This window comes from Protopterus annectens, chromosome 2.part1, assembly GCF_019279795.1.
Source record: "Protopterus annectens isolate FY-2018-M chromosome 2.part1, PAN1.0, whole genome shotgun sequence".
NCBI classification, from domain to species: Eukaryota; Metazoa; Chordata; order Ceratodontiformes; family Protopteridae; genus Protopterus; species Protopterus annectens.
In genome coordinates this window covers 1701844507-1701869165 of record NC_056729.1, presented here as the reverse complement: position 1 = coordinate 1701869165, position 24659 = coordinate 1701844507, and the positions used below count along the sequence as shown (strand labels likewise).

Sequence of the window (24659 nt, the reverse complement as noted above, 5' to 3'; positions counted from 1 at the left end):
AGAAAAAACACAAGTCTGAGGTTACAAGCTGAAGGAATAAGGTTTATCTGCTTGATTTTTCAGTATACTCTCAATGACACCGCAAACAGCATGGTGATCCAAACAGTAATAGAGTACAGTCCTTGTTTCACCACAAAGATATGCCAATTGATAGAATCCGAGCATCTGACAAAAATGTCCCTGACCAGTTTGTACATGAATTGTTCTGGTCACAGTCCAATGGAAAGAGATATCAAGACAGAACCTGGAAAAACAGGAATGTAATCTTCAGCTGAACTCTTAAAAGGTTCACAGGTACACATAGGCTAATAACCACAAGGGCTTTTTTAAGCTTAACCATGAATCTCAAATGTATCCCACAAGTTTGGTGCCCTACAGACTATTTTTAGAGGTATGGGTAAGCTAGGCTATGCATGGTCAAACCTTTACAGGTTGTTCCCATCCATGGGAATCCCCAATGACATTCAGGATTCTGAAAGGGAAGTTTGATCTGTTTTGCTCAGCCTGCTGTCAAAGAAACCCTTGCAAAAATAAAAAAATGGATTAGTGAAATGAAGAATTTTACTACAATACGCATGAGTTTTCAGTACATGCTCACAATTTTAAAGTACTAATATGACCAATTGCAAACATTTTATGACACTGATAAATCAAACTGAGCATCTCATCAAGCTTTAAAGTGAGCTTTTAATTGTATAAACCTACAGTTTTGTCACTATGGTTAGTCAAAGCAGCTGCTAAACTGACAGGGTCCATCTATCTTTGGCAAAGTGGCTTACCTTACAATCACTGATGCTGTTGCAGACCTGGTTAAACTCTCTGTTAAACGTATGAGTTAAAAGTTGTAGGCACTGTTAAAAAAGCAAACATAAAAATCAAAATTTACTGCAAAAACGTTTTAATTTTAATCACCACCAGGACTTAAACAGTAAGACTGAAAACAGATGAGTATTCACCATATCAGCTGATCTCTGTCAGAGCCCTGTACAGTGGGTTAAATTACAGGCAGCATGGTGACTTAGTGACAAGAATTCTGCATCATATTTCCAGGGAGTGGTCACTGTTTTTGTAGCGTCTACATGTTCATTCAGTTTGAATGGCTACACTAAAGCTAACCATACAATAATACTCTCTATCTGAATATGTAAATAAATATATGGATGCTAGGGACCCAGCTGAATAAGTGTTAGGTCAACAGCTTACTAGCCGACTGCATATGAGTGACTAGGAAGCTAGGTGATCAACACGTGTGCAAGGCTGCACAAATTCAGGGGCTGGGAAATTTGCTCTTATCCCATGTTTGTGCAATCTCAGCGTTAGTATATATAATTAGCAGGTGCGGGGGGGGGGGGATACCCTCCAACAAATAAGGTTTTATTTTATGTTTTTAAATGTGAAAGACTGAATGTGCTGAGGCTTTTTTGGTGCATGAGTACTGGGGTATCGTCAGCATGTCTGACATCAACATTTTTCCAGTCAACAATTCCTTAAATGCCAGATACATCTGTATAAGGACCTCTGTGCTAATCCACTATTTTCCATTGTATTTGTAACATTTTTGCAACTCTGATCTAATGAATGTATGTATTACATGCTCCTTTGGAGTTGGGTTATGGCACATCTAACTGGTCAACAAAGAGAAATAAACAAACAAATAAGTAATTAAATCAGGAAGTGAATGATAGCCAACAGCCACTTGTAACAGACTGTCAACTGCAACACCCTCATAAGGAAGCAAACCAGACCGCACTCCATGAACCCTCTCTGAAACACCAACCTATACATGTCAGCACATTCATCTTCTTACTCCTCTATATGGAAGGAGGAGCAATATCAATGAGCGCCTAAAACTGCCCCTACATATAGATCATGAAGGGGGAGCAGGGAGGCTACAGATTACATTTTCTTTCAAAAACCTGCACAGACTTTTTGGAGTTGGTCTTACTTTAGTAACTGAACACCATCAAGAACCTCTGTCAACTCTTTCTGCTAGGGGCCTGGTGTCCAGATTTATCCTGCTGGCTAGAATTGCCATCCTATGCTAAATGGCAAAGTGAGGTGTGCTGAAGGGAAGTCATGGAGGTGATGTCTTTTGTGCTGCTGGTTTACCTCCCTCATCTGCTGGCATCATTTGTGTGTGGGTCCTGGTGACACAGCTATCAGCTAATAGTCATTCTCTGTGACTGTTCCTTCCTTCATGTGTAGTATTACTTCCTGACTGGGGGCTGCTGGCAGGGAGGGAAGGGGAAATGGAAACTGACACTGGTTCGTGTACTACAGCTAAGGATGTGGGCATTCAGCAATGCGAGAAAAGGAACTGCAGAACTGCATTGGTGGAAGGCAAAGCAGAGCCAGACTATGTCCGCTGACATGTATGCTGTTTATATTAGACTTTTTCCCTTGAATCTTAGTTAAGCAGTAACATGCAGGCTAATGCTACCTAAGTGGGTGTTCAGTGGCACCACAAGGGAAATGTCTGCACCTACTTAATGATGCACCAATGGAGTTGTTCTCCTCGGCCGCCACTGAAAATGGGATATAATCCCAGTCAGACCTTCCTAGTAAACAAATGTCAAATTAATAAATGAACTATCTAATTTGATCACAAATATACTACAGCTACAATGCTCATACTATCTTCTGTATACCACGAGTGACTCTAACATCCAGTTAGCAGAGCACATAAAGGTCTTTTCTTTACAAGACATCTGTAACAATGACAAGTAACTCATATCTACTGTACCTATGTATGCCCCTTGTTGAAACAGACAGGGAGAAAAGAATGAGTGACTGGGATTATCCTGCTTGCCTCTTGGAGTTGGGGGGGGGGGGTTGGAGTGACATGCTGGTGGAAGGCTGACCACTTTGGTAACCCTGGTGGAGACCCAGGCTCAGAATGACAGCTGGCATGGATGGTCCAGTAGGCTTGGTGGTACGGCCCACGGCAGGGACATTTCCACCTCACTGTAAAGCAACAATTAATACGGCACCAGCAGCCAGCTCCATTGGCAGAGAGGGATTAAGACTTGACTACCACTCAGGCAACCTGACATCAACTAACAGTTTGGACATTTGCTGGAGCTGACATAGTAGAAAGAGGGATGACAACCTTTCCAGGCAGAAAGATCCAACCTTCGTTGCTCTTCTATTCCTTTTCAAAACAAATGGTTCCTAGGAGACCAGATTAAAAGAACTAAACTTTCATAAACAGCTAAACAAGACACACTGGTGTGATAGATTCACAGCCCAATGTATCCTTGCATTTGGTGCAAACTTCAACTACATATAAAGAGAAGTAACATCCTTGCCACCTTCAATGTAAATGTAGATAAAAGAATGGACAGCCTCAAATTCCACTCCCCCAACTCTATCTTGTATTGCCCTCCTTCAGGTGGGAGGGTTTCTTCAGAATACCAATTATTGGTTAGGATTTAGTGGTCTGTATACTGCCTCTGTTCTATAATAACCAAAATTAAAGCACTCACTGGATTTAAACACTTGGTGCAATTTTAATTCAACATCTCTGAACAGTAATTATTTCACTAACCCAGAAAGTCTCAGCTTGGTTTTGACAAAATGGTGTATACAGTTGGCATTTCTGAAAGAAACTAACTATTCAGTATTAAATATGAGAGTGCATTAGGATTGTCACTTCAGTTTCATTGTTGCTTGTACACTGGTAAGACTGTGTCAAGTGAGTTGGCCTGAATTCTGTGCTGAAATTTTATGCAATCATAAATAAAGGACTTTACTGCAGCCTTGCAAAGGGAGTTCAGACTGAAGAAGTGAAGGCATAGTGGATTGTATTAGATGAACGATAATGAAAACAACTGAATACTTGTGGGGGAGGCTTGAAATTAATGTTATTAGCTGTTTGTAGCTACTATGTTTCAGTGTACATACACAGAGATTTCTGAAAGAGGGAATAAACCTAGAGAGCTGAAGTGTAGAAATATAACCTGCACAATGGAAGCAATGTTAGTTGATCTGTGCATAGTTTGAAAAGTTAATTATTTGTTATAACTGGACAGCAGTCTTTTAAAATAGGAAGACTAACACACAGTTAAGTATGTCCTGTCTGTGTCAACAATTCTTTGACCAAATATCTGTGTTATAAAAAAGATACCAGGCATCCTGGTTATTAGTGGGCCTAAGAGAGAAGTAGACCTGGTTGAGCTTCACTACTGTTTTGGTGGGACTGAATGGCTAGAAAAAGATAACTTACAGGATAAATATGTTTGGTGAATATCATGAACATACTGTCCTGGAGTATCAGCACTATGACCCATCCTGTTAAAAGAAGCAGGATGTCCCAGGATATTAAGTATATCCACCCTCATAAAACTGTCCAACAGGAAACCCACCTCAACAGGGGGCAGCATTGTAAACTGTACAAATAACAGTGAGACTGGGAATGGTAATCACTTACCATGGGGACTAAGCAAAGAGGTGCATTTCTGCTTGTGACAGAGGGTGTCTATTAGCAATAAAGAAGAGTTGTGTAAAATCTTACCATAACCATAGATGTCCTTCTCTTCCCTGTTGCAGTATTCATAACCTGAGGGATTTCCCTCCTACATGACAGGAACATCTAGCCAGTATACAAAAGACTTCTGCTACTGCTTGGTACGTGCAACGGTGCACATAGCAAGGCAGTCAACGTACGCCATAAAGGTGACGTTGGCACATACCATTCCCCAGAACTCAATGCCCCAGTCAGAACACCAGTCCAAGGATATGAGATATAAAACATCATCCAAGAAACATCATGTACCAAGGGGACAGGAGGGTGGGACAGAACACTGCCACAGGGAAGAGAAGGACATCTTTGGTTATGGTAAGATTTTACACAGCTATTCTATGTCCTTCTATTCCTATGTTGCAGTATTCATTACCTGAAGGAGAGTACCAAAGCTCATGGAAGTAAAAAGGGAGGATGGAGCAGAGGAGTTTTCTAAGAATCCATGCAGGATTGCCCTATCAAATCCTGCTCTGGACCTGGAAATAGTGTCTAGTTTGTAATGTTTGGGAAAGGTATGGACAGAGGAACATGTAGTTGCTTCCAGAATAGATGCAGTGTCCAGACCTTTGAAGAAAGCCCCTCAAGAGGCTACTGTTCTAGTGGAGTGACCTTTACAGAGGTAGAGTGCGTCTTCCCACAGGAGACAAATGAATGAGATTGCCTTAGAAATCCAAGTTGGAATAGTTCACTTAGAGATGGGTGTTCCCAGTGCCCGGGGATGGAAGGGAAAAAAATGCTTTAATTTCCTAATAGGCTTTGTTTTGTCTAGATAAAATCTGAGTTGTCTGTGCATATCCAAGGAATGAAGACCCCTAGGATTTTTAGGGTTAGGAAAAAAGGTGGGCAGATAAATGGATTGGTATAGGGGACAAGTCATTAACCATCTTAAGCATGAAGGAAGGGTTAGTACAAAGAGATACCCTGTCCTTGTGGAAGATGAGAAAAGGTTGGCAAGTCATAAGGGCATGGAGTTCCAAAACTCTTCTAGCAGAAGTGATGGCTACTAAACAGGATTGTTTTCCATTTGCAAAATTTTAATGAGGCTGAAACTGCTGGCTCAGAGGGAGTCTAGGTGAGTTTTTCCAGGACAAAATTTAGATCCCAGGGAAGAGGAACAGGTTTCCTGGGAGGTCTAATGTGAATGACGCCTTTTAGAAAGAGCTTAACTTCTAACCTAGAAACTAGAGGAGGAGATAAAGGAAGACATGCTGAAATGCCTGATAGATTGGCTTTAACAGAACAGTAGGCCAACGCAGCCTTAAGTAGCTCACACAAACAGGAAAGAACCAATGGAATGTCCACTGAAAATGGATTTAGGCTTTTCTTTAGACACCAGATGGAGAACATCTCATAAAAAGGATCTCCTAGTGTTGGGTTTCCTGGCCTCCTGAAGAACTAGAAGCATGTCCTCAGAAAAAAAGTGTTGAAAAGGGAAATGAGATGTGGATGGATAAGAAATCCCCTTGTCTTGTGTGAGAAGATCCACCCTGTGGGGTAACTTGTGATGTTTGCCCTTGGCTAAATGCAGAAGAGAGAACTGGTGCTGTCTTGGCCAAAAGAGAGTCACCAGCAAGATTTTTGGTTTGTCCTGCTGCATTTTCATTAGGACTTTCTGAATGAATGGGAAGGGGGAGGGTATTCATAAAGAAACATCCCCTTCCATGAAAAGGATAGGGCGTCCACCTTCCATACCAGAGGGTCTGGACTCTGGCACAAAACTTTGGAAGCTGTCTGTTCATGGGGGAGGCAAATAGGTTTATTTGAAGAGCACCCCAATGGTGGAGAATGTCCAGAAACACATCCCTGTGAAGCATCCCTTCATGGGCTTGTGTCATGGACCTGCTGACAGAGTCTGCCATCAGACTTTGAGCGGAAGGGATATAAATTCTCTTGCTTGAGAGGCAAATTCCCAGGCTTGAAGGGCCAGCCTGCAAAGCAAGTATGACTTGGTGACCCCTGTTTGTTCACATACCATAGAAAGTACAGTTGTGTACACTTACCATAAATATAGATGTTCGAGTGTATTCACTGTTGCAGTCATCACCTGTGGGTTATCCCTGCTCTGGTAGCCCACGACCGGCCCGAATACCAGAGTCAATGTTTTTGTGCGTCAGCTGCTGCCGCCTGTAGTCTGACGCCAGGTCATCAGTGCTATAAAGCAAGGCAGCCAACATCATTACATCAGTTTTTCTTGCCCTAACCTGTCAGAAGAACAAGGAATTAAGGTAAAGTGGCCCTGGTGTCTAAAAGCCACCGTGGGAAGCTTATGTCCTCCTAGGGGAAGAGGATATAAGGGGGATGGAGGGAGGGAAACCAGCACTGCAACAGTGAATACACTCGAACATCTACATTTATGGTAAGTGTACACAACTGTACTATGCTCTTCGTGTTTCACTGCTGCAGTCATCACTTGTGGAAGGACTCCCAAAGCTGAGGAGAGGGGTAGAAGGATAGGTTAAATCACTAGGCATGGGTCAGCAAACCCTGCAGAACTGCAGAGGCAAACCCTGCCCTAGACTTAGAAAAAAAGAGGTAGGTAGTGATGCTTTGTAAAGGTATGGACAGAGGTCCTGGTGGCAGCTTCCAAGATGTCCCTGGTCGGGACTTCTCTAAGGAAGGCTGTGGAAGTGGAGGCTGCCCTAGTGGAATGGGTATGAATAGACTTGGGGGGGGGGGTTCCCATGAAGTCTGTAGCAGAAAAAGATACAGTGAGATATCTATTTAGAAATGGTTTGCTTGGAAATGGGCTTCCCCTCTGCCCCTGGGGCAAAGCTGACAAGCAGCTGGTCTGTTTTTCTGAAGGGGAGAGGAATTTAATTTTGTTGAAGCAGCAGGTTCAAAAGTAGGTAAGGTTAGTTTTTCTAAAACAAAATTCAGGTCCCAGGCTGGCGTGGGAGGCCTTCTGAGAGGTCTGATATTAGAAGCCCCTCTGAGGAATTGTTTAATCAAAGGATGAGAGAAGAGAGGTAGGTCTGAATTGTAATGGGCTGAAATGGCTGAGGCATGGATTTTAATAGAACAGAAGGAGAGGCCACTTTTGAGTAACTCGGCCAGGTAATCCAAGATAAGAGGGATGGAAGGATGTGAGGTACTGCCCCTCCTGGACTGATTACAGGAGCAGAATCTTTTCCATTTCCCTGCGTAATATTTTCTGGTGCTGGGCCTTCTGGCCTCTGAGATAATGTCTAGAACCTGTTTGCTTAACAGGGACTCCTTGTTAGCTCTTAAAGTATAAGCCACACTGAAAAACTGAGAGTCTGTAAGTCTGGGTGCAGTATCATCCCCCTCACCTGGGTCAAGAGGTCTGAAATCAGGGGAAGCTGCTTGGGAGGCTGTAAGGTCAGGCTGCGCAGTAAGGGGTACCAATGCTGTCTGGGCCAATCTGGAGCAATGAGGATGGCCTTTGGTCTCTCCTCCCTCATTTTGATCAGTACCTTGGGAATAAGAGGCAGAAGAGGGAATGCTTACACAAAGAGGGAGTTCCAGGGGAAGATCAAGGCATCCAGCTTCCATGCTAGGAGGTGATACTCCCTGGTACAGAACTTTTGCAGCTGGTGGTTGAAGTGCGAAGGAAAGAGATCCACCTCCGGAGTCCCCCCTCCTCTCCTGAGTGATTTGCAGAAAGATTCCCCTGTGGAATTGCCACTCATGGGTGTCCAGTATGTTTCTGCTTAGGCTGTCTGCCAGGGTGTTGCTGACTCCTGGTAGGTATTGGGCAATTAGGTGTAGACCCATGGAGGCGGCTGTCAGCCAGAGGTTCATGGCTAGCCTGCACAGAGGGTAAGATTGGGTCCCCTCTGTTTGTTGGTATAGCACATTACTGTGGTGGTGTCTGTTTTTATAAGGAGAACCCCTGGTATGAGATGGGGTTTGAAGGCTGTCAGAGCCTTCTGTACTGTCATCATTTATTTCTGACTGATGTGTAAGGGAAAGTGCTGGGCATCCCAAAGGCCTTAGGTACACCTGCCTGCTAGGTGTGCGCCCCAAGCAATGTCTGAGGCATCAGTGGTGATGGTCTGGCCGGTAGGGCAGAGGATGAAGAGAAGACCCTTGTTCTTGATACAGGCCTCTGCCCACCAGAGAAACTCAGCCCTTATACATGGGATCAGAGGGAGAGAGGTCTCTAGAGACTGAAGTTTTCTCATGTGAAGCCTGGCCAGAGGAATTAGAAGGATGCAAGATGCCATGTATCCCAGGGCTTGCAGGAACTTCCTCGCAGTGAGATGACTTCTGGAAGCCAGCTGGGTAAAGTAGAGAGGCAGGAAGCTCTGCTTTTCTGGGGATAGGAAAGCCATTTGGGATGCTGTGTCTTGCAGAACTCACAAGAAAATGATCTTCCTGGTGGGAGTTTGCTTTGAATTCTTCTCGTTGATGGTGAACCCCAGGGAAGTTAGGAGGGATTTGACAAAGAGAAGATCCTGGAGCAGCTTTTCTTTGCACTCTGCCTGAATGAGGCAGTCGTCCAGGTAAGGATAAATCTGTATATTTCTTTGTCTGCAAAATGCTATGGCTGGGGCTAAGCATTTGGCGAATACTCTGGGTGCAGTAGATAAGCCAAAGGGCAGCACAGAGAACTGAAAGTGTTGTGATCCTGCACTGAAGCGCATGAATTTCCTGAAGGATTCCCTTATGGGATGTGGAGGTAGGCATCTTTTAGGTCTAGTGTCACTAGCCAGGCATTTTTTGTTAGCATAGGCAGCAGCTGTTGCAAGGTTAGCATTCTGAATCTGGGGACCACCAGGGAGGTGTTCAGAATGGATAGATCCAGGATGGGGCACTAAGTGCCCTCTTTTCTGGGAACAAGGAACAGTCTGGAATAAAAGCATTTGCCTGTTTGATCTGAGGGGACAGGTTCTACTGCCCTCAGGGATATGAGAGTTTGGATCTGTTTCAATGCCTCTGCCTCTGCCCACTGATTTGGAGGTAAGTCTGGGTACCCTCTTGGAATTGGTTGTTGACTGAAAGAGAAGTTGTATCCCTGAAGAATGATCTTTAAGACCCATTGGTCCTTTGTTGCAGAAAGCCAGTTTTCTTTGAAGAGGTAGAGCCTTCCTCCTAGCTTTTGGTAAGTGAAGGGAGGGCAGAGAGGGAGGGGGGGAGTCACTGTGGGTTTTTGCCTTACAAGGGTGGCTTAGAACTCCCTGCCTTTGGGGTGGAAGTGGGTCCACTGTTTGCTTCTCTGCTGGCCCTGCAATAGAGGCCTGGATGGTCTGTCCCTGTGGGGCTTACCTTGGCCCTGTCTGCTAGGTGCAGGGAAGGGCCAGTGCTTAGAGGGAAAGTTCCTGCTAAACCTGGGAGGCTGAACCTGAAAGAAATCTTTTACTGTTTGCATAGATTTTGCTTTGTCTTCCATCTTTTTAAGTACATTTTCTGCTTTTACTCCAAACAAGCGCTCCTTATCCAGGGGTGCATCAATAAATTTAGACTTGACATGATCAGGGAGAGGTTGTTCCTTCAGCCATGCATGTCTCCGAATGACAGATCCTGACATTGCTGCCCTGCTAGAGGCTTCTAGGGCATCAAAGCCACACTGTAAAGAGTGTTTTACCACTTGACAAGCAGAGTGCAGTAAATCTGCTAACTCTTTGAATTGGCACAGTCAGGAAAGGTAGAAATTTTTGTTTTAACAGTTCCAAAGTGTGCTGCTTATATTTTAACATATGGAACTGACAATTGAGTGCTCTGACAGCTAAGGTTGCAGAGGTGCATACTTTTTTACCCCATCTGTCCAGAGCTCTGGTGTCCTTGTCAGAAGGAATATGATTCTTGACAGAACTAGTCTTTGCTCCTTTAGGTCCCTGAGTAATGACCTCTGGGTCTGTAGCAGGACTTCTGTACAGGTATTTGTGAAAATCCGGTACTGTGTAGCACCTGTCAGGTTTACTGGGAGCAGGTGGGAGAGCGTCAGCGGCTAAGCTGGATTCATGGAAAACATCATCCACCAATTCTAAAATAGGGGGGATGGCCAATGGTATGTGCTGGGGCAGGTCCAGAAACTCTCTAAGTCTTTTCTTAGACAGGGGGAGGTTTATATTATTCATTTACTTATTACATTTGTTTACCAGGAAAGTCCACTGGGCTGACGAGAGCCCATTTTCAGTGGATGCCCAGGGAGAAAAGCTCCAGTAGATTAATACAATAAGGAAAACTACTTTACATTCCAGAGGTAACCATCATAAGGTGGTTACTATACTTACAAAAGTTACTACAAAAAATAAATGAAACCAGTAAAGAGGTACATTTTACATAGAAAAACTGATTCTTACATAGAAAATCTGCATAACAGTACAGAGGTGGCTACTGCAAGGTAGTTACAGTATTTACAGTGGTGCCTACCATGCAATAAATCAGTGAGGAGGTACAACTTACATCTATAATGCTTCTATATAACCTAGCTGCTACAAAATGTAGTAGTAAGATTAAGCAACAGGACAGAAAAGTGATTTTAGAGGCAGCAAAGATCATAAGTTAATTGTGAAGACAGCAGTACAAGGAGTGCTAATAAAGGAGAGAGGAAATAAAGGAGAGAGAAAGGAAGTCCTGAGATTCCCATTGGAAATGTTTCCTGAGGATGTGAAGGGTTTCCCCAAAGGAAAGGTCCTCTGGAGGGGAGGCAGAAGGGATGGATTCCTCTGCATCTGAATCCTCGTAAGCAGTCAGAGGTTGCTGTTCCTCTTCAAAATCTGAATAGTCAGATTCCTCAGAATCCTGTTCTGTCAATTTCTGTAGAAGAGTGCCTTTTCCTTTTAGAAGTTGTGGCCTGACTACCCTGGATAAGAGATATAACATCCTCTGCCATTTTGAGCATTTGTGCTTAGGTTGGTGGAGCAGGAGCAAGATGGTCGCTAGAAGCAGACTTTCTAGGAGTGGCCTGGCTTCTAGGCCTGAGGGAATCCGTTGTTCTGACAGAAATGGTAGTCAGATGAGAAGATGTTTTTTGTCTAGATTCGGTAGTGCAAAAGGCCTCCTCAGAAGCCGGTGCCTGCGTCATGGCTCCGGACCCAACCAAGGCACAGACAGCCAAAGGCTTGGAAGATGAAGAAGATTTCTGTGGCATACAGGACTCCAAAAGGGTCTCGGTAAAAGCCTACGTAGATATCGAACTGGGCATCAGAGGCTGTTGAAAGCACCTTACTGACTTCCAGAGAGCTGACGACCTACTTAGCGGTAGAATCATTGGAAGACTTAGTCTTGTGTGGCCTGTATCTATCTCTGCGTTAATTCAGAATGTACACAGATTGTTGGTTGATGGACGCCATATCGGAATACGAAGACAGAACACAAAGATAACTGTCTACAATAAGAGCTCTACTGCGAATGGTTCTCACATTAAAGAGGGCACAGAACCAGCAACAGGGGGCATTGTGGTCTGGGGCTAAATAAGTGATGCAGTAAGAATGGAAGTCTACATATGGCATCTGCTTTCCTTAGGCGAGACAATTGTTAACTTTTTCAGACATCGGTTAGTGCAAGAAAAAAGGGTCCCCAATGGGGTACTTAGCTTTAGACATTTTCAGCTGAAATTCAAACTCTGATAGCAACCGACCAGCACTCATGCGAACTGCTTCTGCTATGGGCTTCACGGCAAGAAAGACTGATGTAATGACGTCGGCTGCCTTGCTTTATAGCACTGATGACCTGACATTAGACTACAGGCGACTGCAGCCGACGCACAAAAACACTGACTCTGGTATTTGGGCTGGCTGAGGGCTATCACAGCAGGGATAACCTACAGGTGATGACTGCAACAGTGAAACACGAAGACCATCTGTTGTGTTGTCTGTGAATAACTTCAGGGGTCTTGGAAGTAGCGACGAATGAAAGGCTTGGAGTGCCAGGATCAAAGCTCTCATTTCCTTTACATTGATATGTTACTTCTTGATTGAGGGAGACCAAAGGCCCTGTACTTTTAAGTGACCTAGAGTAGCTCCCCACCTCAAGTCTGAGGCATCTGTGTAAAGTTCCTGAGCTGGAGTTGGCTGTATCAAGGGAAGGTCTGGGTTTAGTTGAATCTGTTGAACCCCCCCATTGTACTTCTCTCTTGATGCATGGGAGAAGCTGGAGTACAAATTCCAGAGGATGTTGGCAATATTGGTCGGTTCAGTGTATTTTGTGCCATTCTGCACTAACTCCGAGTAGATCTGAGCATTGCCACTTAGATTCTTGACATAGCTAAAGAATGCCTTGTGGTTATCTTTGGATTCCTTGGCAATTTTTCTTTCAAAGCTCGCCTTAGATGATTTTATGATGGATCGTAGTTTCTTGCTGATAGTGATCAGGGATGTCTTCCCTTCTTGGGATTTTACTCTTTTTCTGTACTAGTTTCATCCTTCTATTATATAGCTTGTTTATGGCAGGCGTCCACCAGACTGGTTTCCTTTTCCTGGAGGAGTGAGTCTTGGTTTTGCTTCGGATGGCACGATCCATGCATTCTTGTAGCTGCCCGTAGAATGCATTAGTAAAGGATTTTGCAGCTTGGACAGTGTTATCCTTCAGCATGGGGGCTTGTAAACTTTCCACCTCAGTCTTAAGTAACGTGAAGTTTGCTTTTGAAAAGTTTTTCACGGTGGTTTTCTTGTCCGGGGGTGGGGGCGGAATATGGATATCCAAAGTGATTTGTTTATGGTCAAATCTAACCAGTGAGGGGTTGACCTCTGGTGTGGAACACCAGTTGCCCATGTTGGTGATGACCAGGTCCAATATGTTGTCACCTCTGGTGTTTGAGTTTATAAATTCTAGGAAAAGTTGGGCAAGGGAGTTAGTACTTGAGTAGTTCTCCCAGTTAATATTTGGGTAATTGAAATCACCCAATATTAGGGTGTTTGGTAGGACCTTTATGTTTCCCAGTGTTTCCAGAAATGTGGAATGGGGGTCCTAGGATATGGTGGGTGATCTGTAGCAAGCTACAACTTGAATTGCAGTTTTGTCCATTTTTAGTTGTACGTGGATGATCTCTGAAGCATTGTGCTGTGCCACTAACATGGAGGTGTGGGTATCTTTGATGAATATGGATACACCCCTGCCTTTTGTATTTCGGTTTGGGTTCTGTGGCCGAAATGTATGATATGAGTTGTAGCCTGGTAGTGCTGGGGTGCTCTCTGGAGCCTTAAACCAGGTTTCTGTTACTGCACATATATCAATTTTCTCCATACTGAGGAGTGCCTCGAGTGCGTGCATTTTGAGGTTCAGACTTCTGGCATTGAGTAGCATTACCCTCAGTTTTTTGTTACTTGTACTATTTACGGCTGTGGGTTTGTCTTTTGAGCCTTGCCTAAAAAAGGCACTATAGGGGTGGCAAGAGCCTTGGCCAGTATTCAAAAGTATAAGAGTGACAGGTGCAAGCCGTCTCTAGCGAAGCAGCGTGGCTTGTCGAGCATGTCATCCCAGGTGGACAGACACTTGATCCCCTTTGAATGACACCAGAAACTTAGCCAATTGTTGAAATCAAGAATTTTTTCTTTATACCGTGGTATCATTCTTGGTGAGGGCAAGATGCTACTCAGGATCAGGGTCATACCGGCCTGGGCTACATGATCAGAGAGCTCTTCCATGTCTCTCTTCATGTAGTCCAGGTTGGTACTGCTCAGGTCATTCACACCAACATGGACAATGACAGAGTCATATTTGTACTTGTTCTGGAGTGAGGTGAGTGCTTGTGTTATGTGGCGGATCCTGGCACCCGACAGGCAGCTAACAGTAACCTTCTCCTTATTCAGCCTATTGAATGGGACGTCAGTGTGCCTGACTATAGAGTCACCTATTACTAGTACATTGGGTATGTTATTTTGCCTTAAGGGCTGTGATTGCATGGCACACTGGTTTTGTGAAATATGTGTTTCGTGGTTTGTGTTGGGTGGTGGAAGTTGCTTGGATGTTTGCTTTGGAGGTCTCTGTTGGTTTTGCAGATTTTTATTTAGAGCCTCCGAGTATGTTTTCATGTATTTATGTGTGTTTTTTGCCGGCGCTGGTTTAATGGGTCTATGTAAGACTGGTGGTGTGATGCAAGTATTTTCTTCTCCTCTTGACTGTCTGATCCAGTCTTGGGTTGAGAGAGCTTAGCCTCTAGTTTGGCTGTATAACTGCATCTCTCGCATGTATTAGTGTTTGGTGGTAGGAGGAGGGGGTTGTCTGTGTACATGAGGCAGTTGTAACATTGCCTCAAAATGCCCAGATTCACCAGTTGGACTGGAGAGTACACCTGAAACTGCCCTTTGGACATGCCTGGATAGGTACAGTGAACTGTTTTACTGGATGGCTGGTAAGGTTGAATAGAGAGCCTTGTCCTTCTGTACAGTAGAGGAGGGTCTATTGCTAGGATTTATAAGTGCTTGCTATAAGTTTTGAGCAAGTGCCGGGCTGAGAAATGAATGGCTTGAGTGCTTAAGTTGAAAGTTTGTCTAGTTCCAAGGGAAAAATTGAAGAGGAGACTTTGTGGAGCCGGGAATAGTTTTACCCTAGCTAAACGGCGCTGCACGGCATGCAAAACCGGGCAAATACGGTATTTATAGCAGGGAAAAGAGAGAGAGATAGAAATTAGCACAAAATGGCCAATAAACTACTAATTTCTGGGCTGAAACCACTCCTCCAGGGACAGATAGGCTTGCTCAAAGCTCCCCTCTCTCACAGGTGAACAGAGAAACTTCCTTCTATCCAAGTAAGGTATGGGCAAACACAGAGATTTGTAACAGCCCTGAAATCAACACTAACCTGAAAACTGGACTATACTAGCTTAGAAAGGCGGGAACAAGACATCTGCAGTAGCTGGAACGGCCACAGAAGTACCTCACTAAGAAGATTACTGGCCTCAAACAAATGCTCTACACTGACCGCCTCAAAAAACTCCAGCTTTACTCCGTAGCATATCGCCTACTCCGAGGTGATCTCTGCCTAACATATAAAGCTATGTCAAACCCAGAGCTGTTGGGCATGCTACACCTAAAGAAATCCTAATCCCTCCGAGCTACACACTCTAGGGACCTAAACCTTGTCACCACAATGAACAGGACACGCTGGAGGGATAGATTCCTGTCCCAGAGACTTCCTATACTCTGGAACAAGCTACCCATCTATGTCAAGCAAAGTTCTTCACTAGAACTCTTCAAGAAAAATCTTGATGAGTGGATGGGAAATAGGAAATACACCCCGGGGTTCACTTCTGTGTCTTTGCTGGACAGCAGCACAGGAAAATAACTTTCTTGAGTGGCGTAAGCTATGGTGGAACTTTGCTGGCTAGGCTTACGTAGGCCCTTGGACTGACAGCCTAGTACCTATCTATGAACCTATATATATATATATATATATATATATATATATATATATATATATATATATATATCCCCCCCGGAAAATAAAGCAGATACACACAAAAAAAACAGTTTAAAAGCACAGAAAAGGATACTTATTTTTATATATCGCAGATCAGAGGAGTTGTAGTCAATGCCCCCAGTAATAGGAAGAAAAGTAGTGGGACCAAATGGTGTCCCAGGCTGTGTCATACGTGAGCTCCAAAATGAATTAACCCCGCATCTGAATACCCTGTTCAGTCTCAGCCTCTCAACAGGATATGTGCCCATAGAATGGCGCACAGCAATGGTGGTTCCGCTGCACAACGGTGGGCCTACAACCGACCCTGGGAACTACCGACCAATAAGCCTGACCAGTCTGATCTGTAAGGCAATGGAGCGAATCAATATGGAACTCATAAATGGAGAGATTGGGAACCTCCAAACACTTGACCCCACACAGTTCGGCTTCATCAAGGGCAGATCATGTCTCCTGAACCTAGTGGACTTCTTTGAGGCAGTTACTCAGGCTATAGATAAGGGAAAGGAGGTACACACGGCTTACCTTGACCTTGCTAAAGCATTTGACACCATTCCCCATTCGGGTATTATTGATAAACTCACCAACCTGGGCATAAACCCTTATGTCACAAGATGGATCGCAAACTGGCTCTCATACAGATCCCACAAAGTAAGAGAAGCGGGATCTATGTCTGAATCCAGACCAGTAACGAGCGGTGTGCCTCAGGGCTCTGTCCTGGGGCCCCTCCTGTTTGGCATATACTTCTCAGAAGTACAGGCAAGCACTGATGGGCTGTGGCTGACCATGTTTGCGGACGACTGCAAACTGGGTGCTATAACAGAGTCTCCGGCTGATATGGATATCCTCCAGAAGGGCCTTAACGAGACTGATGCATGGTGTCAAAGCCATGGTCTCAAGCTAAATGCTAAAAAATGCGTAGTAATCCCCTTTGGAAAAAACAGAGTACCCACGAACTACCACATAGGAGGTAACCCCCTGAAATCTGAAGTAGTAATAAGGGACCTAGGGACCCAAGTAGATAGTCAGCTTTCCTTTGATAACCCTGTTGCCAAGGTGGCTAGAAAATCCTTCTATATGACCCATCTGATCCCAAAAGGGTTTGCATCAAGATCTAAGGATGTAGTGGTGCCCCCCTCTACTCTTCCCTCATCAGACCCATTATTGAGTACAATACACCAATAGGAATGTACCTGGCTAGGCATCTCCAGCAGCTGGAGAGACCACAGAGGAACCTCACTAAGAGGATTACTGGCCTCAAACAGTTGTCCTATGTAGCACAATTGAAAAAACTAAGCCTTTTCTCTGTTGCATACCGCCTTCTCAGAGGCGATCTCTGTCTAACATACAGAGCCATGTCCAACCCAGAACTGATGAACATGCTCCATCTTAGCAAAACCAAATCCACTCGAGCTACACGCTCTAGGGATATAAACCTCAGCACAACAATGAATAGAACATGCTGGAGGGATAGATTCCCTTCGCAAAGACTTCCCTTGCTATGGAACAAGGTCCCGATCTACATAAGACAGAGCCCCGCACTATCACTCTTCAAGAGGAACCTTGACGAGTGGATGGGTAACAGAAAGTTCACACCAGGGATCATACCAACAGCTCTACTAGATAGGGGCCAAGGGTACTAGTTGCTAGATCAAGGGCCTAGGGAACTAACCAAAGGGGCGGTGAATACCGCACAACGTGGCTGGGCTAATGTATGCCTTTGGGCAGATACCCCGGTATCTACCTATGAACCTAAGAAACACAAATACAGCAAAAGCAAATGAATAAAGTGCAATTTTATATACATATATATATATATATATATATGTATATATATATATATATATATATATATGTATATATATATATATATATATATATATATATATATATATATATATATACACATATATATATATATATATATATATATATATATACACACATATATATATATACATATACACATATATATATATATATATATATATATATATACATATACACATATATATAAATATATATATATATATATATATATATATATATATATACACATATATATATATACATATATATATACATATATATATATATATACATATATATATATATATATATATATATATATATGTATATATATATATATATATATATATAAAACAATAGAAAACAAACAAACTGACTTAAGCAAGTTACCCAATTAACCAAAAAAAGCTCAAAACTGAGCCCTGTTCCAGCAGTCTTCAATCAGACAAGTTCTAACTGCACACCCCTGCTTACTAAGGTGCAGGGGAGCATTCTCCACAAAAAAAGATGACCTGGATCAGTGCTCAAGTTATACAAACAAAGCTAGATTCAGCAGGCCTGAATCTAGTCTACGCTACAGCAACAAGGCGCAAACTAATACTTCATTGTGTGTGCATATCCTTAAACTAATACTTTGCTGAAGCACCTTTTGATTTAATTACAGCATTTAGTCTTCTTGGGTACACACCTGCCATCAATTAAAGAGATTCTGATTAACCTCAAATAAAGTTCAGCTGTCCTACTAGGATTTTTCTGACATTTGGGAGGTTGGCCTAATGGTTAAGGTGTTTGCCTTACAAACACAAGGTGCACGGTTTGAGTCTCATAAGAGATAATTGGCTAGGCTTAAAATGGCTCGCAAGGGCAGTTAGCTTAGTACTAACCTATGAACCTATGAACCTATTTATTCAGTTGCCTGCCACAGCAAAAGCCATGGTTCGCAGAGAGCTTACAAAGCATGAAAGGGATCTCATTGTTGAAAGGTATCAGTCAGGAGAAGGGTACAAAAAAATTTCCACAGTATCGGATAGACCATGGAACACAGTGAAGAAAGTCATCAAAAAGTGGAGAAAATATAGGACAACAGTCACGCTGCAAAGAACTGGACATCCCTCCATAATTGATGAAAAGACAAGACGAAAAATTGGTCAGGGAGGCTGCCAAGAGAACTACAACAACACTGAAGGAGCTGTAGGAATTTCTAGCAAGTACTGGTTGTGTACTACATGTGACAACAATCTCCCGTATTCTCCATATGTCTGAACTATGGGGTGGGGGTTGCAAGACAGAAGCCTTTTCTTACAAAGAAAAACATCTAAGCCCAGCTAAGATTTGCAAATCAATACATTAAGTCTCCCAAAAGCATGTGGGAAAACGTGTTATGGTCTGATGAGACCAAGGTTGAACTTTTTGGCCACAATTCCAAAAGGTACATTTGGCGCAAAAACAAAACTTTGCATCACCAAAAGAACACCACCCCCATGATGAAGAATGTTGGAGGCAGTATCATGCTTTGGGGTTGCTTTTCTTCAGCTGGAACTGGGGCTATAATGAAGGTGGAGGGAATTATGAACAGTTCCAAATACCAGTCACTTTTGGCCCAAAACCTTCAGGCATCTGCTAGAAAGATGACAATGAAGTGGAATTTCACCTTTCAACACGACAATGACCTCAAGCATACATCCAAATCAACAAAAGAATGGCTTCACCAGAAGAAAATTAAAGTTTTGGAATGGCCCAGCAAGAGCTCAGACCTAAATCCAACAGAAAATCTGTGGGGTGACCTGAAGAGGGCTGTGTACAAGAGATGCCCTCCAGTCTGACAGATTTGCAGCGCTTTTGCAAGGAAGAATTGGCAAATATTGCCAAGTCAAGATGTGCCATGCTGACAGACTCCTAGCCAAGAAGACTGAATGCTGTAATTAAATCAAAAGGTGCTTCAACAAAGTATTAGTTTAAGGGTGTGCACACACAACAAAGTATTTGTTTAAGGGTGTGCACACTTATGCAATGACCGCATTGTACTTTTTAAAAATTTTTTTCTCCTAACAGATTTGCTTTTCAATTGAATTTTACAGGTTATAGGTCACATTAAAGGTGGGAAAAGTTGGGAAATGATTTATTGTGATCTCATTTTTTATATATCATAAAAACCTGGCATTTTAACAGGGGTGTGTAAACTTTCTATATCGACTGTGTGTATGTATATATGTGTATGGGTCCCCTTCAGATGATCAAACTTTTAAAAAATCAACTTTTATATGGCCGAAATCATATGATCTAACTTTCAAAAGCTCGGCCGATCTGAATGGAGATCTCCATAGAGTGCGGAATGGGAAGATTTCCCATTACCGCAATGTAGTGCGATCTCGTCGTTGGTATATTTAAGTAGTGGGGAGGAGTGCAGGGAGGCTTGCCCTCCTGCTAAACAGAGTTAGTGATTTTTTTTTTTGTGTTATGGTATTTATTTTACACGGTCGATGTTTCAAATGTTTGATCATATGGTCACGGCCATATGAAAGTCGAACATTTGAGCTGTCGATCATGTAAAGTAGACCTATATATATATATACCAACTCCAAGAACACGCTACAGTAGGAAAAGGGCATACTCAAAAACACAGGAAAATACAGTGCCAAGAGCACAACTGTGCCAACAAATCCATAATAAATACCAGCACTGAAGAAGTACTAAAGGCAGACAAAAGGCTCTGGATTCCACAGCAACTGAAACTTTTATTAAAAAGTGCTGTATTTATTTTTTTAATAAAAGTTTTGGTTGCTGTGGAAAACAGAGCCTTTTGTCTGCCTTTGGTACCTCCTCAGTGCTGGTACTTATTGTAAAAGGGCATATTCCCCAACTCCCACCATAGCACAATCTCATTCCAACAAAGCCATTACACTTTGATCAGCTGTACAGGCCCTGTCACCTGTTCATAGGTAGGTACTAGGCTATCTGCCCACAGGCATTTATAAGCCTAGCCAGAGTGTGTCGGCTTTCGCCGCCCCATTGAGTAATTAACTGATCCTCTGTCAAGCAGAGCCAATGAAGTGATCCCAGGAGTGTATTTTCTGTTACCCATCAACTTGTCAAGGTTTCTCTTGAAGAGTGTTAGTGAGGGGCTATGCCTAATGTAGTTTGGAATTTTGTTCCAAAGCATGGGGAGTCTCTGTGAAAGGAATCTATCCCTCCAGCATGTTCTATTTATTGTTGTGGCGAGGTTTAGCTCACTAGAGCTAAATGAGAGAGCTTATATATATATATATATATATATATATATATATATACACATATATATATATATGTATATATATATACATATATATATATATATATATATATATATATATATATATCATATATAGAGCTGTTGATCAATAGAGTCATTGATGTAAGTCCTGCTCCTGTATAAAGAAAACCTTTGCTCAGTGCCAGCTAAAACTCTTATTTTTATGAAGTTTTCTAACCATTTTCTGTTGACTGGATAAGTGCTGAATTCTAAAAATAAGTCCACCAATTACAGAAATGTTGTGTGACTTGTTTGACTAAAACATTCCATCTATCATGCTAATTTAGAAAAAAGAAAAAATGACCAATAGCTCAATCTTCACACTTTAATAATAATAAAAAAGCAAAGCTTTCGAGTCATAGGCAGAACGTTGAGCTATTGGTCATTTTTTCTTTCTTCTGTAAAGTTTTTGACCTTCAAGCTCTTTAGCTGTTAGGAGAGAAGTTTTTGTTTTTCGTTTAATTTAGAAAAAAAAATGCCTGCAAAGAAGGAAACAGGACAAGAAATTTCCATACCTCAGAGAAAGAGTAATCACAACAGAGAAATCCATGGAGGACAAGGTGTATACCAACACAGTCTTTACTCTATCAAACTATTTAATAGCCGAGTGAAACGTTCAACATTCTTCTACTAAACAGCAAAAGAGGGAGGTCCTCATTAAAGTGCCTATTCCATGGAAGAGTCTTACAATTTAACTAGATACATTTGAAGAATCTTCCTTCTTTAGTGCAACGTGTTCAAAATTCATTCAAAACATTTTAGGTAGTTTTCATGGTTATGTTTTGATTATGAATAGTATGTGCACAGAGACCATACTAACTGCCATTTTTGACCATACTGACATTTGTAGAACAAAGGCTGCAACATCCCACGTTCAGCAGAGCAAAATGGAAAACAGTCAAAGGTGGTAACTAAAAATACAATTGAAATGATCAGTACTAAAAAGTTGAGAAGCTTCAGAAAGAATTTAAACAGCAGCAAAACAGAAATCAGTCTCAGTTTCCTCAAGTCAGTAGAAAAAAATGGAAGGGGTGGTTTCATACTTTTTATGTGATTCTCCAGATTATGTCAACAAGAATGTGGCCAATAAAAGTAAAGTGAGCACCCCAGCTTTGTGGCATGGAAAGATGGAAGACTGACTGACTTCAGATCAATCAGCAGCTCTAATACTGAATGAGTGAATGGCTTATGCCAGCTTGTACATTGGGGGGGGGGGGGCAGTCCATTCTGCAGCATTGTTGGATGATGCTGATGACAGCAGAATGACATGCAGACAGACAGACTTGGGATGCAAGTTTTAATTATTCCAATCTGCATTACAGTAGGGCTATGTTCTCTCCTGAGGAGGCCGTACATGAGAGCATGCGTGTTCCTACTGTCAAGAACAGCAATACTACAGGGCTCATCTTAACATGTGCAAGTTAACTACCAAGAAATTGTGAGCTAGGCTAGATCAGAAAATCCCTTCTGGCGTCCAGCTTCGTTGGCATAGACAGATAAGGCCTCAGCTATGAGTTAGACATCCTGAGGTTGATTAGAGACTCAGACACTTGTTGGAAGTGGTGTGGGGGAGGGGATGACATGAATGACAAAGCCTGAGCCCGCACTTTTCTCTTCAAGGGAATGGGAGAGGTGCATGCATGTTTACAGGGGAAGGCAGGGAAAATAGAACAACACACAGAAGTATGGTTTGCATCACAATAGTATACTGCACAACAACCTCTTGGATATCATTAAGAATGTGTAGGTTTTAGGGCTAACAGAAAACATGAACCAGCCTGATGTCTGCCTCAGGGATGGCCTCTCTTGGTCTATAAAAACAATGAACCTAATCTGCAGTGAAACAGCTGATGATCGCCAGGCAATGGGGATAAACTCAAGACAAAGCATGAATAAAAATAAACTGTGAATTTACCAAAGAAAAAAAGCATGGACATGGAAATCTCTGACAGCCCCCTTTCTTGAGTGGAAGAGTGCAGTGCTGAAAGTCCTTCCGAATATACTCCATGTAAGATAAGTAAATAAAAAAATGCTAGCAGCAAAGGAGACAACATAAAAATACCTAGCTATTAAAATTTAAAAAAAAAAAAAACTGGAAAAATCTACAAGGAATCTACAAATCTAAGTCAGTAACGTTTACAGTGTACCTTAGTTGCCAGTTCTTTTTCCCTGTCCACAAGGCTCTCGATATCTGCCGAGTCATAACCACTGCTCTCACTGGGAGTGACAGCACTTTCAAAGGAGGTGGTAGTAGATATCTGAGAGGAAATGCTAGTAGATGTACTTAGGGTCCCACTGCTGAGACTTGGAGAAATGGAGTCACACAGGGACTTTGGAATGGTTTCACCCAACTTTTCCCGCAAAAGAAGTAGATGTCGAGTTTTCTCCACCTAAAAGAACAGCAAGATATTATAACAAAGAACAAACAGAATATTGTGAAACAACAGAAGCAAACAGTAAAATACAATTAAATGTTCATTCAGCAGTAAATTAAAGAGAACTGCACTAAAAAACTGAAAAAAATATATATGTTTTTCAGCCAGTCTTGAGCTTTTCTGCATTGCTAATGCCTCTGTATCAATGTAAATGGTTATTGTTATGTTCTAATTTGTTACAGCCAAAAAAATAATCTGAAGGAGGCTGCCATGGCTTGCATTATTTTGTCTTACAGTCAATGCCTACACCTTTACTATAGTTTTCTCTGTCATCAGTTTACAACATTGCTGTGACTGCTTACTGTTCACTGTCTGCATCCCGTCCACATTTTTAATTACTCTGCTTCCTTTGATCTTCATTAGCGGCCATCTCTGTTACAGCATTTTAAAGAATGTTTGAATGACAGGCTTGAAAATATAGCAGAGTTAATTGTTCCTTTCAAAGTAACAACTGTAGTTCAGTGTTCAAGTGTGAGAAATCTGACCTCTGTGATTTACAGGTGTTACTTGGGCTTCAGACTCCATGCCCTTAAAAAAGACAAGTAGGACTATGACCTCCTGGCGGCCAATAGGTGAGCAAATGACCTGAGGTGCTCAACCCTCAGGCACATGCAAACAAACATGATGGAAGTTACCTATGACTGTTAGAGGCAGGAAAGACATTGGTTTTAAGTAGCATCTGGCCTTCACCAAGAATGATGCCTAAATACCAAAGACAATATAATTGGTTCTAATAACTGGCTAAGCAGTTAATGCCATTCTAAAGGGGTTCCAGAATTTATCTGAGGTATGATGCTGAAACCTGTAACTGATAAGGCACATTTAAATGTCACTGTTTTCTTAATGGCTCTGTTGTTGGGATACGTGATGTAATTTATTTACTCTACCACTCTTAGTAGCTGTTGTGATGTAACGGATGAGACAAATGCAAGAAAAAAAGGCAAATTATTAAATGACGCTTCTTCTGTATGCAAAGTGTTTAGCGTTGGATTACAGGGAAGGAAAAACACTTTTTGGAAAGAAAAACTTGACTTTTGGGTGGAATTCTCCTTTAAAAAATAGTATAATTACAGAAGGGTAAGCAGCATTAGGGCAACTGAAGAACCTTTAAAAATAGACTTTGTCTCTGCCTCAACAACAAAAGCCTAATTTGGTTTCCATGGGTTTCAATTTCTTCCTCTCACTTCTCCAAGACAAGCTTAAAAGAGCAATGGATCAGCAAGTCCCAAACCACAAGCAACTCATCAAATGCAAGAGGATGCAGAAACTAAAGCTAACACCT

The 24659-nt window shown here is 42.3% G+C and overlaps 1 protein-coding gene across 1 annotated transcript in view; it reads right to left on the bottom strand.

Moving 5' to 3' along the window:
- The window catches only part of KIF1B (kinesin family member 1B), a gene marked incomplete in the record, with an annotated part of 2363676 nt that overhangs the window by 237104 nt on the left and 2101913 nt on the right, over nt 1-24659 (bottom strand). Inside the window, 2 exon segments of the mRNA XM_044063146.1 lie at nt 780-851; nt 23090-23332. Coding sequence (XP_043919081.1) covers nt 780-851; nt 23090-23332 — 315 coding nt within the window.